At 45.9% G+C, this 18,491-nt stretch overlaps 1 protein-coding gene across 1 annotated transcript; it reads right to left on the bottom strand.

Moving 5' to 3' along the window:
- Positions 1 to 1,316: 1,316 nt before the first annotated feature.
- Positions 1,317 to 4,039, bottom strand: LOC140075848 (uncharacterized). The gene has a single exon (XM_072122209.1). The coding sequence runs from the start codon at positions 3,205 to 3,207 to the stop codon at positions 1,630 to 1,632; it is 1,578 nt and encodes a 525-aa protein (XP_071978310.1). The 5' UTR covers positions 3,208 to 4,039; the 3' UTR covers positions 1,317 to 1,629.
- Between the last annotated feature and the right edge of the window lie 14,452 nt (positions 4,040 to 18,491).

Genomic DNA, 18,491 nt, shown 5'->3' with positions numbered 1-18,491 from the left:
CACCTTGGCCAGGATCTTGTAGTCCACGTTGAGCAGAGAGATGGGACGCCAGTTCCGCAGGTCGCACCTCTCTCCCTTGTGCTTGTACAAGACCGTGATCAGTCCCTGCCTCAGGGACGGCGGCATCCTACCCTCCACCACCATCTCCTCGTAGAGCTCCAGCAGGTCCGGGCAGATGAGGTCCCCCAGCGCTACGTAGAGCTCGGCCGGGAGACCGTCACCGCCCGGGGTCCTGCCGGGTCTGAAGGATTTGGCGGCGGAGAGCAGCTCGGCCGCCGTCAGAGGGGCGTCCGTGGCCTCGGCACCTGCAGGATCGAGGGTGTTAGCGATACCTGACAGGAACCTCTCGGCGGCTTCGTCGTCCGTGGGCTTGCGGGAGTAGAGGTCGCCGTAGAAGTCGCTGACGACTCCCATGACGGCGTTCTTCCCCCTCTGCACGCATCCGCTTTCGTCACGTAGTTCGTTCAGGGGCGTGTGGCCGGCGTGGACTTTCCTGAAAAAGAAAGAGTTACACTTCTCACCCTTCTCCAGGTTGTCCACTTTGGCACGAAAGATGATTCGCCTGGATTCCTCCTCAAAGTGCCTCTTCAGGCCCTTCTTGGTGTCCTCCAGCTCCTCTCTGACGTCCCAACCGCAGCGCTGGAGGTCCTGCAGGGATCTCAGCTGGCGCTGGAGGTCTCTGAGGCCCCTCTTGGCCGCGGCCGCCTGCCGCCTGCCTTTGTCCTGAAAGAAAGAACGGATTTCAACTTTAGCGTATTCCCACCATTCGCTTACAGTTTCAAACAAACATTTGTCGTTTCTCAGGACCATGTAGATGTCCCTCAGCTCCGCCTGCACTCCCTCCTCAGCCAGCAGGGCACAGTTCAGCTTCCAGGAGCCCGGGCCCGGCGGGAAGCCGTGGCCCAGGGCGCACCTTACCTGCACCGCCCTGTGGTCGGAGAAGAAGCAGGGGACCGTGGAGGACCCGCACTGCCTGATCGCCTTGGAGGTGAACACAAAGTCAATCCTAGAACGGGAAGCGCCGTCGGAGCTGCTCCAAGTGTAATTCACGGAGCCGGCCCCGACGGCGTCCCTCAGGGATGCTTCCGTCACTACCTCTATCAGCAGCTTGGATGTGGCGTCCAGCTTGCGCCACTCTTCCTCTATGACGCAGTTGAAGTCGCCGGCCAACACCACTGCCCTAGTGGTGGCGAGTTGCGGCCCGAGGTTCTGGAAAAGCTCCAGTCGCTCACCCCTGTCAGGGGAAGCGTACACGCTGATGAGCCGCACGGGCTCACCCGCCCAGGAGCCGTCCACGACCAGAAGTCGGCCGCAGACTAGCTCCTGGACGGAATCAAGCGTGAAAGCGCTCCCCCTGAGAAGGATGGCGGTACCAGCAGACCTGCAATCGCCCCCACCGGACCAGTAGGAAGGACCGTGACTCCAGCCCCTGGCCAGATGGTCGTAGGACCTAGAGGAGGGGATACCACATTCCTGTAACATGTAAACATCGCACGACTGGGAGGCAAGGTAAGTTAGTGCAGTCTGACAACGAAACTTATCTCTAATGCTTCTAACATTGATGGAAAAAACGGTTAGGTTAGCCATCATGAGGGAAGAAAAAGAGGGTTAGGTTGGGACGATACCGCCTTAGTTACCTGTCCGGTCGGGCGGCTTGCCTTCGGTTCCGTCCGGAACCTTTTTGAGGTTCTCCAGCACCTCGTCCAGGTGCTGCTCCTCCGCGGTCAGGTCGATGGAGCTGGAGAGGGGGCAGTGTTCCCTGAAACCGGCTTCCATCTCCTCGAAGAACTCTTCCTTTTCTGCGTCCTGTTCGGCCGCCTGGGGCGGCTCCGCCGCCTCCTCCAGCGGTTTCTTGCTGGTGGAGTCGCTGACGGGGCTGTCCCTCTGTTTCCTCTTCCGCCGACTTGGCTCTGGGGAGACAGGGTTGGAGACAAGGGCCTGGGAGAGGTAGGGGAAGTTTGTCTCTGTCATGGCAAGAGGAGAGGTGGCGGGGGAGGAGGTCATTAGTGCCGCCTCTCCAAAGGAGGTGGGGATGGACTGGGGCGGGAGGGTTGCCCTAGGGGCTGGTGACAGAATTTCTGAGATGCTGGCTAGGGGGGGGATGGCAATCTCAGCTGGGGAGAGGGGGGAGGGAGGGTTATGGGAGGTCAGGGAGGGCTGGGTGGTGGAAGGTGTCACCTTCTTTGTCTTACCAGACCTGGGTTTTGGCGCCTCCGACTGCTTGTTCGCATTCTTTGACGCCTTCTTCCTGGGCTGAGGTGTCGACACAGCGGGCGTCCGAGCTTCAAAGCCCTTGGCCGGAGCCAGTGCGGCAACGTCTGCCCAGGTCCTTTTCCTCTCTGGACAATCCTTGTAGAGATGTCCAGCTAGTCCGCAGAGGTTACAGGTTGTTCTCCTCGGGCAATCCTTAGAGACGTGACCCGTCACCCGGCAGTTCTTGCACGCCTCCTCCTTGCAGGCCTTGATCACGTGCCCTTCTTGTCCGCATTTCCGGCAGGTCCGCGGCATGTCCGGGTAGAAAATCAGGCCGTAGGAGTTCCCCAGCGTGAAGGACTGGGGCAGGTGCTTGAGTCCGTCCTTGGCTTCCGGGTCCGGCAGGAGCCGGACGGTCGCCGTCCACTTACCCATCCAGAGGCCGTAGCAGTTCAGGATCTTGGCCGGTTCCTTCACCACTATGCAGTACCTCGAGAGGAGGGTGTTGATGTCGCTTCCGGGGGTCCGGAGGTTCCACATGGACACCGTAATCTTCCTCTCTTCCCTCTGCAGCAAGCAGTTGCCGACAAAGTTGGAGAAGGGAGAGTCCGGGGCCGCCGCCTTGATCGCTTCCCAGTACCTTCTGCAGACGTTCACCGAGATGAACGTCACGTAGAAGAGCCCGGTGACCATGGCCTGGATTCCGAAGATGTCCGAGGCTTTCACCCCCTGGTCCAGCAGCATTTTCTTGCAGAACACTTCCTTGGTCATGTCCGGCACCCTTCCTTCTACCTCCTTCAGTCGCAGCGCCACCGTGTCCCTCATGTAGGGCGGGAGCTTGGGGGGCTCCTGGCTGGTCTGCTTAGCCGCTGGGGGCTGCTGCTCAGAGGAGGAGGAGGCTTCAGGGGTAGAAGCAGCTGCTGGGGCCTGGGGCTCCTCTTCCATCCTTTCTTCCTGGGTGTGCTTGGTTTTCTTCTGTTTCTTTGTTCCGGTGGCTTTGCTTGAAGAGGCCATGGCTTCTTTCAGGCTTGCTCCGGAGGTGTGAAGAACTTCCAGGGAGGCTTGCTTTGCTCGGCTTCCAAGAAGGGGGCGGAGCTATGCAAATCTTCCCAGCAGAGTTTCTTCTCGAGGTGCTTGTTCTTCTCTGGTTCTCTTCAGGTGAGTCTAGATCTAAGCGAGTGCTTGCTCGCCACTGTCACTGAATGCGCTAATGTCACTGAATGCGCCTTCTTAATCAGCTCGGCGCAGTGACAGGGACTACCCCGCACGGCTCTATTAGACAATATTAGCATCAGATCACAGAGCGAGGCCACAGGCTGAGGATTGGGGAGAAGCTCTTTTTTTTCCCAAAAAAAAAAAAAGAAGAAGAAGAAGGTTTAAGGTTAAATTAGGTGATTTCCCGAATTTGCTTAAAGCTTATGCAAAATCCTCTTGCAGTAAGACCCTGCATAATTCTTCCTTTAGATTTATTGGAATCTTAATGTCTCTCCGCTTTCTGCATGTTAAGGAAGGGAGGTGCTGCGGAAGGTTTCAAGGTTTCTATTTTCTTCTTATCCGTCGAGACGAACCTTACTAATTAAACCTGCGCCATAATGGAACAATATGTGCCGTCTGTAAACACTCCGGAGCGGGAAGGAAGGGAGGGGGGGGGGCTGATGAGACCTGCTGGTGGCGTATGGGAGAAGTGTGGCGCAGAGTGTAGATGAAGCCTCGTAAGTCGACGCTTCCACGAAGCAAAGGCGAAAAAAATTCGTCGATCGTATCCATTATTCAGGCAGCTCGCTCTGTTCGCCGTGTCAGATGGAGGACTGATGAGTTGCGTTCTGGTAAAGACAGTAAGCGGATGTTAACTTCCTACTGAGAGAATTTCTCCAGGTCGAATGAAAAACGTTCTACTAATCATCTAACCCATGAAAGTGCCAGCTGCGGCCCGTACTAGGATTATCATTCTCCCAGACCTCTCACTGAGCTTTTAGCTAAATGAAAAATCTGCCATAGCCCAGGGAGAAGGCATTCAGCAGATAAGAAAGAACACTGTTTACTAAGAAGCTGTGCCGGTGCAAATAGAACAGGTTTTTTTCTGTGATGTAAAAATCATAAGAAAACCATTAGGTTAAAAAAAAAAAAAAACACGGGAAAAAAAAAAAAAAAAGATCAATGTATTTACACGTTTCATTTGCAGCCGTTTTTATGGGCTCATTAATTTAACATTTCTCTCTACCTTCTGTCCTCAGGGTTGTCTTATGATTTGTTATTCTGTTGCCTTCTTACTCGCGCTCGCAACACTTGGTTACATACTGTAAATTGTCATCATTTGAAATAAAGCAACATTTTTATTATCTGTTTTAACTAAATATTCATCAAGACGAGAGGGGAGAGAGAGAGAGAAGAGGGGCCTGACAGGCTGATTTAAATTTACGTGGCTCATACGGGAAGGCAATGGGGATCATTTGTATCTTGCGATAGTGATAGGATAATACTTTACCTGATGCGGTTACTGGATGCTGGGCTTTATAGTCCTCGAGGGAGGCGGGTGGAGAAAGTAGATGATGTCGGAAAACTCCTGATTCATTCGTTACAAAGTCTAGGATTGTCGAGAATCAAAGTATAGTTGTAATAGGGGCTCGTACTCTCACCCACCGCAGGGAAACGGAATAATGAAAACGGGTGCCACTAAATAATAGGTTCTCCTAAATATATCAGGTGTTTTGAAGTCCTAAAATCTGATAAATGGAACTCAAATAAAGAACAACACAAATGTAGAAGAATTATGTAAAGGATGAAATACATGCAGCCAGGTGCTGCTAATCAAATGCCAAGATAATTGATGATCAGCAAGTGTGACCACCTAGGTAATGATCTGAGAGAATCAGTTGTTGCTGCCATCAGTCTGATAAAGGCTACAAGATATTTTCCAAACAATACAAAGACCGTCATTCTACAGTGAGATTATTACAAGTTTGACAATCTTCCCAAAATTACCCCAAAACTAGACTGCAATGCTCAGATGAATTGCCAAAAACCAAGAGCTACATTAGCTGAAAATTCATTGTAATTTAAGAAAAGCATTGTATAGAGCAGAAAAAGGTGACCATATTCTACAAGGTGTCCTATCAGCAGGCAATGTGTTATAGAGCGTGAGAGATGAGCAGATTGGCCTTTCTGCATGTGGAATTTTATAGAGCAGGAGGAACTCTATGTGACGGCAGCATGTTATAGAGCAGGAGGAACTGAGACGATTGTACAAAGTGTCCTGTCTGCAGACAGCATGTTATGGAGCAGCAGGAGCTCAGAAGATTGTACATAGTGTCCTATCTGCAGACAGCATGTTATAGAGCAGGGGGAGCTGAGCAGATTGTACATAGTGTCCTATCTGCAGGCAGCATGTTATAGAGCAGGAGGAGCTGAGCAGATTGTACATAGTGTCCTATCTGCAGGTAGCATATTATAGAGCACTAAGAGCTGAGCAGATTGTACACAGTATCCTATCTGCAGTCAGCATGTTATAGAGCAGGAGGAGCTGAACAGATTGTACATAGTGTCCTATCTGCAGTCAGCGTGTTATAGAGCAGGAGGAGCTTAGCAGATTGTACATAGTGTCCTATCTGCAGGCAGCATGTTATAGAGCAGGAGGAGCTGAACAGATTGTGCATAGTGTCCTATCTGCAGGCAGCGTGTTATAGAGCAGGAGGAGCTGAGCAGATTGTACATAGTGTCCTATCTGCAGGCAGCATGTTATAGAGCAGGAGGAGCTGAACAGATTGTACATAGTGTCCTATCTGCAGTCAGCGTGTTATAGAGCAGGAGGAGCTGAACAGATTGTACATAGTGTCCTATCTGCAGGTAGCATATTATAGAGCACTAAGAGCTGAGCAGATTGTACACAGTATCCTATCTGCAGTCAGAATGTTATAGAGCAGGAGGAGCTGAACAGATTGTACATAGTGTCCTATCTGCAGTCAGCGTGTTATAGAGCAGGAGGAGCTTAGCAGATTGTACATAGTGTCCTATCTGCAGGCAGCATGTTATAGAGCAGGAGGAGCTGAACAGATTGTACATAGTGTCCTATCTGCAGGCAGCGTGTTATAGAGCAGGAGGAGCTGAGCAGATTGTACACAGTGTCCTATCTGCAGGCAGCATGTTATAGAGCAGGAGGAGCTGAGCAGATTGTACATAGTGTCCTATCTGCAGGCAGCATGTTATAGAGCAGGAGGAGCTGAGCAGATTGTACATAGTGTCCTATCCGCAGGCAGCGTGTTATAGAGCAGAAGGAGCTGAGCAGATTGTACATAGTGTCCTATCTGCAGGCAGCGTGTTATAGAGCAGAAGGAGCTGAATAGATAGTACATAGTGTCCTATCTTCAGGCAGCATGTTATAGAGCAGAAGGAGCTGAGCAGATTGTACATAGTGTCCTATCTGCAGGCAGCATGTTATAGAGCAGGAGGAGCTGAGCAGATTGTACATAGTGTCCTATCTTAGAGCAGTAGGAGCCATTCAGATCTACATAATACTGTATGTTGTGAGAAAAGTCTCCTGTCATATCTATTAACAAGGGGCCTTATTTTCTTTTCGTCTTCATGCCGATCACTCCCACCTTCAATAAGAGAGAAAAAGACAAAACTGCACCCTTCTGCCCCTTTGTTTCAGGATCCAGCCCCCTACTCGTTTCGGTTTGTTTCCGAAAAGCTACAACTTAAGTTTGCACTTTAATGTAGAATGTTCCAAATCTGCTGATGAAGTCCTTTAAGTTTCTCCATAACTTAGAGATCGGGGTCTGAGATGACAAACAGTAAATGTGTCAACCAAGAAAATTCTTCCGATTGAACTCACGTTCCACGAGTGACGGCTCGTAAAGTGACAGCACAATAGTTGAGTTGGCGATTGAGTTGTATATGCGGCTGAGCCCTGACTATTGATTACTGGTGATGAGTTCATAGCTCAGTTACATACACAGTTGTCCCGGGTTACACGGGTCATTATATGCCGGATTGAGCGGGACGTAATGGCTGATGGGCCAGTCAATCACCAGGATTGGAACATGGTCGCGCTCGGCTGACTGATCCCCAACACATACAAATCAAACATCCATCAGCACTGCGAATTTTAGCTTCTATCAAAAAATTTTCTGAAAAACTGTAGACTTTTAACATGATGTAAATTTGTTAATGATAAAAATTTGGGAATTCCTGTATATTCGTTGCAAATAAGAGGCAAACGGGAGATGTACAATATCACAGAATATTATGGAGTTAAATTTGTCAGATTTTGGCAAAAATATAAGAAGAGAATAAAATTTCTGCAAATAATTAAATAGGTTTTTGTAATGAAAAGTTATACGTTTCCCAATATTCTTTCTGTATCAACTCCTCAGTTCTCTAGATCTCTGCTTGCTGTTATTCTATAGAAAGCTTCTATGTTTACTGCCAAAAAATGTCCAGCTTGGCCCCCGCTAAGTAATAAAATGCCCAGCAGAGCCCCCACAAAGTAATAAAATGCCCAGCAGAGCCACCACTAAGTAATAAAATGCCCAGCAGAGCCACCACTAAGAAATAAAATGCCCAGCAGAGCCACCACTAAGTAATAAAATGCCCAGCAGAGCCCCCGCTAAGTAATAAAATGCCCAGCAGAGCCCCCACAAAGTAATAAAATGCCCAGCAGAGCCCCCACAAAGTAATAAAATGCCCAGCAGAGCCACCACTAAGTAATAAAATGCCCAGCAGAGCCACCACTAAGTAATAAAATGCCCAGCAGATCCACCACTAAGTAATAAAATGCCCAGCAGAGCCACCACTAAGTAATAAAATGCCCAGCAGAGCCACCACTAAGTGATAAAATGCCCAGCAGAGCCACCACTAAGTAATAAAATGCCCAGCAGAGCCACCACTAAGTGATAAAATGCCCAGCAGAGCCACCACTAAGTGATAAAATGCCCAGCAGAGCCACCACTAAGTAATAAAATGCCCAGCAGAGCCACCACTAAGTAATAAAATGCCCAGCAGAGCCACCACTAAGTAATAAAATGCCCAGCAGAGCCCCCGCTAAGTAATAAAATGCCCAGCAGAGCCCCCACAAAGTAATAAAATGCCCAGCAGAGCCACCACTAAGTGATAAAATGCCCAGCAGAGCCACCACTAAGTGATAAAATGTCCAGCAGAGCCCCCGCTAAGTAATAAAATGCCCAGCAGAGCCCCCACAAAGTAATAAAATGCCCAGCAGAGCCCCCACAAAGTAATAAAATGCCCAGCAGAGCCACCACTAAGTAATAAAATGCCCAGCAGAGCCCCCGCTAAGTAATAAAATGCCCAGCAGAGCCACCACTAAGTAATAAAATGCCCAGCAGAGCCACCACTAAGTAATAAAATGCCCAGCAGAGCCACCACTAAGTAATAAAATGCCCAGCAGAGCCCCCGCTAAGTAATAAAATGCCCAGCAGAGCCCCCACAAAGTAATAAAATGCCCAGCAGAGCCACCACTAAGTGATAAAATGCCCAGCAGAGCCACCACTAAGTGATAAAATGTCCAGCAGAGCCACCACTAAGTAATAAAATGCCCAGCAGAGCCACCACTAAGTGATAAAATGCCCAGCAGAGCCACCACTAAGTAATAAAATGCCCAGCAGAGCCACCACTAAGTAATAAAATGCCCAGCAGAGCCACCACTAAGTAATAAAATGCACAGCAGAGCCACCACTAAGTAATAAAATGCCCAGCAGAGCTCCTACTTAGTAATAAAATTCCCGGTAGAGCCCCCACAAAGTAATAAAATGCCCAGCAGAGCTCCTACTTAGTAATAAAATTCCCAGTAGAGCCCCCACAAAGTAATAAAATGCCCAGCAGAGCTCCTACTTAGTAATAAAATTCCCAGTAGAGCCCCCACAAAGTAATAAAATGCTACGCAGAGCCCCCACTAAGTACTAAAATTCTCAGCAGAGCCCCCACTAAGTACTAAAATGCCCATCTGAGCCTCCACTAATAAAATGTCCAGCAGAGCCCCGACTATGTAATAAAAAGCCCAGCAGAGCCCCCACTAAGTGATAAAATGCCCAACAGAGCCACCACTAAGTAATAAAATGCCCAGCAGAACCCCCACTAAGTACTAAAATTCTCAGCAGAGCCCCCACTAAGTACTAAAATGCCCAGCAGAGCCTCCACTAATAAAATGTCCAGCAGAGCCCCCACTAAGTAATTAAATGCCCAGCAGAGCCCCTACTAATAAAATGTCCAGCAGAGCCCCCACTAAGTAATAAAATGCCCATCTGAGCCTCGACTAAGTAATAAAATGCCCAGCAGAGCCCCCACTAAGTACTAAAATGCCCATCTGAGCCTCGACTAAGTAATAAAATGCCCAGCAGAGCCACCACTAAGTAATAAAATGCCCAGCAGAGCTCCTACTAAGTAATAAAATGCCCATCTGAGCCTCGACTAAGTAATAAAATGCCCAGCAGAGCCCCCACTAAGTAATAAAATGCCCATCTGAGCCTCCACTAAGTAATAAAATGCCCAGCAGAGCTCCTACTAAGTAATAAAATGCCCATCTGAGCCTCGACTAAGTAATAAAATGCACAGCAGAGCTCCTACTAAGTAATAAAATGCCCATCTGAGCCTCGACTAAGTAAAAAAATGTTCAGCAGAGCCCCCACTAAGTCATAAAGTTCCCAGCAGAGCCCCCACTTAGTAATAAATTGTCCATCTGAGCCTCGAGTAAGTAATAAAATGCCCAGCAGAGCTCCTACTAAGGTATAAAATGCCCAGCAGAGCCCCCACTAAGGTATAAAATGCCCAGCAGAGGCCCCACTAAGTAATAAAATGTCCAGCAAAAAATATAAACGAGCCTCTGCCCGCACAGCCTGAAAGACGCCAGGAGTTGCAAGAGATACACAATGAGAAGAGGACGCTGGGGGTGAGCACTGGAGGTAAGTATAAAGTCTATTATTTTTATAATAAAACTGAGCGGGGATCTTTATGCACAAAAATTATATCCGAGTATATACAGTAAACAGCTCTCCATGTATCCATTCTGTGCTTCATGCTGGACCTGTAGGTTTATACAACAGTAACACTCACAATTTTGGTTCTTCATGTGAACGTTCCCCTTATCGTGATATCTTGTATTTATACATTGATTTATTTCCGTTGTAGATCTTGGAAAGAAAATCCCTTTAACATTGAGTAAGATAAATGCACGGAGATAAGAATAAATATACTCACCAAATGATAAGGGACTGTGGCTAATACTCCGACTATGCCAGGAAATACACAGTGTATGGAAAAATACTGCATGACTTGGCAAACATGACAGTCCATGACATCAGAGACCCCTGGCCCTAAATCCTGGGGCCTCGGAGAGTAATAAATTACTTTACATCAGATTATAGGGGAAGGTCTACACTTGTCCAAGTACCAAGGATATGATGACTGGAGGGAGAGCGAGTGAGGTGCGTGCGGCCAAGTCCTGGACACCTGGATAATGTACTCAATGTAAATGATGATAGGACGCAGCTGGATGGGGCCCGGAATCATCCAAGAAATGTTCTCTAGCAAAAAAAAAAAAAAATGGGAAAATATTCCATTTTGGATCTCACAGATTACCTTTAGAGTAACCACAAAGAAATTAGAGTGTTTTTTCAAAAAACTAATTTTTGTTCATTGCTAGGTACTTTTAGGAATCCCTCACCGGGGTCAGTAGTGGATGACAATGTAGGCGGTTAGACGGTATCCCGGGGCCCAGGTTTTCTAAGGGGTCATGGCCACCCAAACCACCCACAGAATTTTATACTCAATAGGACCTTCACCCATGAACCTTCACCCTTGTACATCTGTTCCTGCTCTCAATACACATGCACACAAGAGACATTTGAGGACCTTTGAGGGTCCATCAGTGGTCCTGGAACTGCCGATTGAAAGCAGCAGAAGGGACACATTCTCCATTGCCCAAAAAGCTGATTCTCGTGCCAGATGTAGGAAGTGACTCCAGACTTGTAGGGGCAATAATATTCAAACATCCCAGAGCCCATGGCCGATGTTGGGTCTTACTCCACCCCTGAATTGGGGTTGTCTCGGGTCGGGCATGTAGAATTATATTTTTGGATTGATATGGGATACAATAAAGGATCTGCTGGTGAGAGGTTGTAAAGTCTTAAGGGGATTTCCCACCGGTTTTATACTGATGATTAGAGATGAGTAAATGGATTAATTGGTTCATAGATTTGGTATTTGGACTCATTTTTCAGGGACCAAATCACATCAAATCTTTTCTGATTTGCTTTTTGACAAACCTTAAAAACAGCAGCTGCTGTTATTCACCCCTTAGCTTAAGGGTAGATTCACATTGACTTATGTGTTGTGCTTCCATTGTGTGTCCATTGCGTCTTGTGTCTTGTGCTTCCATTGTGTGTCCATTGCGTCTTGTGTCTTGTGCTTCCATTGTGTGTCCATTGCGTCTTGTGTTTTGTGCTTCCATTGTGTGTCCATTGTGTCTTGTATGTTGTGCTTCCATTGTGTGTCCATTGCATCTTGTATGTTGTGCTTCCATTGTGTGTCCATTGTGTCTTGTATGTTGTGCTTCCATTGTGTGTCCATTGCGTCTTGTGTGTTGTGCTTCCATTGTGTGTCCATTGCATCTTGTGTGTTGTGCTTCCATTGTGTGTTCATTGCGTCTTGTGTTTTGTGCTTCCATTGTGTGTCCATTGCGTCTTGTGTGTTGTGCTTCCATTGTGTGTCCTTTGCATCTTGTATGTTGTGCTTCCATTGTGTGTCCATTGCGTCTTGTGTCTTGTGCTTCCATTGTGTGTCCATTGCGTCTTGTGTCTTGTGCTTCCATTGTGTGTCCATTGCGTCTTGTGTCTTGTGCTTCCATTGTGTGTCCATTGCGTCTTGTGTTTTGTGCTTCCATTGTGTGTCCATTGTGTCTTGTATGTTGTGCTTCCATTGTGTGTCCTTTGCATCTTGTATGTTGTGCTTCCATTGTGTGTCCATTGTGTCTTGTATGTTGTGCTTCCATTGTGTGTCCATTGCATCTTGTGTGTTGTGCTTCCATTGTGTGTTCATTGCGTCTTGTGTTTTGTGCTTCCATTGTGTGTCCATTGCGTCTTGTGTGTTGTGCTTCCATTGTGTGTCCTTTGCATCTTGTATGTTGTGCTTCCATTGTTTGTCCATTGTGTCTTGTGTGTTGTGCTTCCATTGTGTGTCCATTGCATCTTGTGTGTTGTGCTTCCATTGTGTGTCCATTGCGTCTTGTGTGTTGTGCTTCCATTGTGTGTCCATTGCATCTTGTGTGTTGTGCTTCCATTGTGTGTCCATTGCATCTTGTGTGTTGTGCTTCCATTGTGTGTCCATTGCGTCTTGTGTTTTGTGCTTCCATTGTGTGTCCATTGCGTCTTGTGTGTTGTGCTTCCATTGTGTGTCCATTGCATCTTGTGTCTTGTGCTTCCATTGTGTGTCCATTGCATCTTGTGTGTTGTGCTTCCATTGTGTGTCCATTGTGTCTTGTGTGTTGTGCTTCCATTGTGTGTCCATTGTGTCTTGTGTGTTGTGCTTCCATTGTGTGTCCATTGCATCTTGTGTGTTGTGCTTCCATTGTGTGTCCATTGTGTCTTGTATGTTGTGCTTCCATTGTGTGTCCTTTGCATCTTGTATGTTGTGCTTCCATTGTGTGTCCATTGTGTCTTGTATGTTGTGCTTCCATTGTGTGTCCATTGTGTCTTGTGTGTTGTGCTTCCATTGTGTGTCCACTGCGTCTTGTGTGTTGTGCTTCCATTGTGTGTCCATTGCATCTTGTGTGTTGTGCTTCCATTGTGTGTCCATTGTGTCTTGTGTGTTGTGCTTCCATTGTGTGTCCATTGCATCTTGTGTGTTGTGTTTCCATTGTGTGTCCATTGCGTCTTGTGTTTTGTGCTTCCATTGTGTGTCCATTGCATCTTGTGTCTTGTGTTTCCTTGTTGTGTCCATAGTGTCTTGTGTGTTGTGCTTCCATTGTGTGTCCATTGTGTCTTGTGTGTTGTGCTTCCATTGTGTGTCCATTGCATCTTGTGTGTTGTGCTTCCATTGTGTGTCCATTGCGTCTTGTGTGTTGTGCTTCCATTGTGTGTCCATTGTGTCTTGTGTGTTGTGCTTCCATTGTGTGTCCATTGTGTCTTGTGTTTTGTGCTTCCATTGTGTGTCCATTGTGTCTTGTGTGTTGTGCTTCCATTGTGTGTCCATTGTGTCTTGTGTGTTGTGCTTCCATTGTGTGTCCACTGCGTCTTGTGTGTTGTGCTTCCATTGTGTGTCCATTGCATCTTGTGTGTTGTGCTTCCATTGTGTGTCCATTGTGTCTTGTGTGTTGTGCTTCCATTGTGTGTCCATTGTGTCTTGTGTGTTGTGCTTCCATTGTGTGTCCATTGCATCTTGTGTGTTGTGTTTCCATTGTGTGTCCATTGCGTCTTGTGTTTTGTGCTTCCATTGTGTGTCCATTACATCTTGTGTCTTGTGTTTCCTTGTTGTGTCCATAGAATCTTGTGTGTTGTGCTTCCATTGTGTGTCCATTGTGTCTTGTGTGTTGTGCTTCCATTGTGTGTCCATTGCATCTTGTGTGTTGTGCTTCCATTGTGTGTCCATTGCGTCTTGTGTGTTGTGCTTCCATTGTGTGTCCATTGTGTCTTGTGTGTTGTGCTTCCATTGTGTGTCCATTGTGTCTTGTGTTGTGCTTCCATTGTGTGTCCATTGCGTCTTTTGTTGTGCTTCCATTGTGTGTCCATTGCGTCTTGTGTGTTGTGCTTCCATTGTGTGTCCATTGCGTCTTGTGTGTTGTGCTTCCATTGTATGTCCATTGCGTCTTGTGTCTTGTGCTTCCATTGTGTGTCCATTGCGTCTTGTGTTTTGTGCTTCCATTGTGTGTCCATTGCATCTTGTGTGTTGTGCTTCCATTGTGTGTCCATTGCATCTTGTATGTTGTGCTTCCATTGTGTGTCCATTGCATCTTGTGTGTTGTGCTTCCATTGTGTGTCCATTGCATCTTGTGTGTTGTGCTTCCATTGTGTGTCCATTGCGTCTTGTGTGTTGTGCTTCCATTGTGCGTCTTTTCTCTATTTTTTCATTTTGCCTGAAGGTTTAACATTGGTTAGAAAACATAAAACCGATTTTCCTAATCTCAACAGTAAAAAAATAAGGACCTGTCATCAGTTTTTTTTTGCAGACCCGTAGAATTCTAGTGCCTTCCGTGACCCACAATTGGTGGCTGACTAAATACTTTTTTCCACCTTTACGAGAAATGCGTTAGTATGTGTGTAGAAGATGCATTGCTGACTGATTTTGTATATAGTTTGCATTCTGTCCTGCACTAGTCTGAACACTGCCTTCCTTCACTCCTGTTTGTCTTAATTGATTTCCACCACACATCAGGACTTTAATATCTCCAAAGAGATTTGTATTACCATTTTTCTGTGTTTGTTTTGTCCTGTTCTTTACTCTTTTCTCAGCGTTTTCACTTTGGCACAGGAATGGAACACCGACCACTTGTCACCTACTGTCTAGGGTAGGATTGTCAAGTAGGTAGGGACAGTCGGGAAGTCTAGCTTTGGGGCTCACTGTCCATGTGTGTTCTACCTTTCCATCTTCTGTCCATTCCCCAACAGCAGCATGACATTATAATTTCCAATTTTTAGACAGCAACTCAATCAATCTTGATGCCATGGACTTCTCAAAGATTAAGATTAAGTAATATTTCTGTATTATTTCACAATTTTTTGCCTTTTGCATAATGCATTGCTGCAAGAAATTTTTACAGTCTACTCCTACCCTGCCAGATAACTTTTGTTCCAAACAGATGAATAATTCTGCGCATGCACAACTTGGAACGCGCCAATGTCACACCTGTAATGGATCGGCAATGACACAAACTCACATCCACTTACTGGTTTGGAGGAAAAGTGAATAAATTATCCTCAGTCAGAAATTGTTATTTCACAAACACTTGAAAAGTTGAAATGAAAAATCTGAAATTCTCCAAACCCCTTTTCATAGGTAGGTCACATAACAAACCGCATCCGCAATGTTATACTTCAAACAGAAAATCCAGGAGAATTTACCTAATGCTGTGATAATCCTGTTACAGCTCGCGACTCAAAAATGATGACAAATAAGTGATGGACGTTCAGTCTGTGTTTCATACCAAATATATAAAGACACATTTATAAATGTGGATTTTACTGGACAGAGGAACAACTAGAATCTCTGTCCAGTGATTTAAAGGACATTTATTTCCAGGATGAAGGACAGTAAACCATGCACACTGACATACTGGCATGTGTGTCCCCACTGACAGGATCTGCTCTTCTATAGGCTTCTTCTGCCCTTATTTTTAAGAAAAATACTTTAAATATTATGCAAATGAGCCTGAGGGGCTCCAGGGTCCATGAATCCTAAAGCCCCTCAGGCGCATTTGAATACTTTAAAAACCTATTATTTGCAAAAAGCAGGGCATAAGAATCTAAAAGACGAGCGAGTACAGCAGCATGTCAGTGTGCTTGGTGTACAATCCCTGATCTTGGTGGTAGATTTCCTTTAAGTTATTGTTACCTCCCCCTAGATAACAGGTGTTAGATTATATGCTAAATTCTTCATTTTTGGAACAAGGGTTCTGCATTGAGTTCCTTTTGAATCCACCACTTCCATTAACTTCCATTTGACAGGTGTCGATCCACTGATTGAAAGGCTCTTTTTATTGTTTCTTTTGCTTCCTCCATTTCAGAGCAATCAGTGTCCATATTTTTGACAATCAATATGCTAATTAGTCTATATACTGTTGAGATGGGTGTGTCCAGCCCAGGAACTCCCACTTGACAGCAGAGAAGTGTATATGCATACTGACTGTAAATTAACCACACTGATCAGGGAAGAACTTCAAAATGCACCAGAATCGGTGGACTAACATCTATCAAAGTAGAGTTGAAGCTGGTGGAAGACGTGAAAGGTCCTTTTTAAATTTACAGGATATTTCATCACTTCAAATATAGGGTCATGTTTCACCCCCATCAGTAACACCCATGGTTGCTACCAGCACCGATAGGGGACTTTGCTGCTAAACTGATGCTATTTTCCATTGGATCTTTGCACGCTGTGGCGCCATTGGGGTGTTCATTTTCGGTGAACCTGAATCTTAAAGGGTTCACTCATTACTCTTTCTATCCTGTACTCTTGTAGCTTAGTGTCGGAAAAGAAACCGTAAGGTGCCTATAGACTTTGGATAAATCTTCGGGCTCTTCCACATTTGGGTGATGTCCTTATGTATAGCCAACTGATTCATTGGGGGTCATTTATCTTTAGTCTGAAAATTTGGGAATATTTGGGGGCTTTTTGACTGATCTTCAAGGGTCATAAATCTGCCACGTAAATCTGTTGTTTTTATGTCGACTTCAAAAAGTCACAAATTTTTGCCAAACCCATCCTACGCTTTTTCCTACACTTCCAAGGGGGTGGAATTTTTTGGTGCTAAATCTGCAACATTTTTTAAACTTTCTGTGACAATTTTAAAATGTTAAAATCTCAACGTCTGGATTCTGGTGAGAAAAAGTGGGTGCAATACAGGCACAGAAAACATTCCAGAAGCGTCTTAGGCGCAAAAAGTAGAGCAAATCCACCAATGTGTCAGAAAAAGATGCAATAAGAGATAAAACACTGACACACGGATCTGTGATCCATGTTTTAAAAATCGCAGCATGTACAGCGTGTGGTCTCACCTGCGGACCACTGCGGACCACAGACTTAGGCTGCATTCACACTGCCGCAAGGGGAACGTATATACGGCTGATATACGTCCCCCATAGACGGCGATGGGTGCACAGCGCACAGCGTACCGCTCCGTACCCTGGAAAAAGATAGGACATGTCCTATCTTTTCCCGTAATACGGCGCCGTTCGCCATGTATCCCTATGCGCTCACCTCCACCTCCTCTCCCCGCGCGCTGCCCGGTACGGTACGGCGGGCAACGTCAGTGTGAATGTAGCCTTAGCTTGAAGTCAATGGGTCAACAAACAAAGGATGACATTTGTGTGCAGTCTTTTTTTCACAGATGTTGGGGATCAAGGTGTTTTCTAATTGTTATTTTTATTATAATATTATTATTATTATTATTATTATTATTATTATTATTATTATTATTAATTTTGCTTGCAAATGTGAAAGATCAACCGATTCCAGGAGAACTTGAAAAAAGCGGATGACATAGATGCCCCGGACATTTTTTTTGCAGGTTAATGTAAAAGAGCTCTTACCCAGACATGTCAATTTTGGTGGAGATGGAAGAGTCTATAATCAGTTGGAACATGCCTTGATTTTACATGTTAGAGGTAAAACCGAATGCAAATCCCATGTAAATAAATATTTCAACTTGGATTTGGTAGGTAATTTGTCAAATCATTGGCGCTCAGGGGTGTGATGCAAGCCCTGTGCCTCCGCTGTTCCGGATACATTGGGAGGCTCTGGTCTCCCAATGTATCTGGTGGGCAGGTGCATAGACGACCAATTCTAGGCTAGGCCTATCATATCGTAGAACTGAGCTACCAGCAACAAAAATTCAAGCAATACCGAGTGCACAGTAATGGGACAGGAATGACCCGCACCGGCCACTCCACCACCAGGTGCACCCTCCTTCACATCACTCCATGTCCCCAAGGCGTTCAAATAATCTCAGTATCTGGTGGTTTGCAAAGAATTGTGACTATTTTAGTTTTCTTATACGACAGAAAACTGGCACACGAGCCCCAATAAATGTTCCTCTTTGGGTTTGAGTCCACAGCTAAATAAAGTCTTAAAACCGCGGCAGCGCTCAGACATTTTCAGTCGTATTCTGCCACTGCCGGAACGTTCCACACTGCAGCGATTCTCTGCCCCGTCTGTCCTCGGTCTAAAAAGTTTTTCTTAACATGAATTTTCTTTGTTGCTACTTTATTTTATCTTTTATTCTAACATTTTCATCTCTCATAGTATACAGCGCCCATTCTCTTATTTACCCTCAGATGTGGGTAATAGTCCTACAGACGCCGAACACAGGACTCCGGACTTGTGTCACACGACAAAGCAGCGCATTGATTTTGGTTGACAAAAATTACCATATCGAAACACTTTGGTCTAATCTTCTTCCATAAATCCATAACTTTCTTCTTCGGAGGGAAGAGTAAATTAGACACTTGCAGAGGCGCATTGTTACGACAATTACGCATCGCAGACACCGAGCTGAAGCCGCCACAATTAAAGCCAGAGATTGTATCTCACATAGATGCTTATAGAGAATTATTTTGTGCTGACATATAAGTCTGTAATAT

Source organism: Engystomops pustulosus, chromosome 8 (assembly GCF_040894005.1).
Source record: "Engystomops pustulosus chromosome 8, aEngPut4.maternal, whole genome shotgun sequence".
Classification (NCBI taxonomy): domain Eukaryota; kingdom Metazoa; phylum Chordata; class Amphibia; order Anura; family Leptodactylidae; genus Engystomops; species Engystomops pustulosus.
This window is presented reverse-complemented; position numbering and strand designations above follow the sequence as displayed.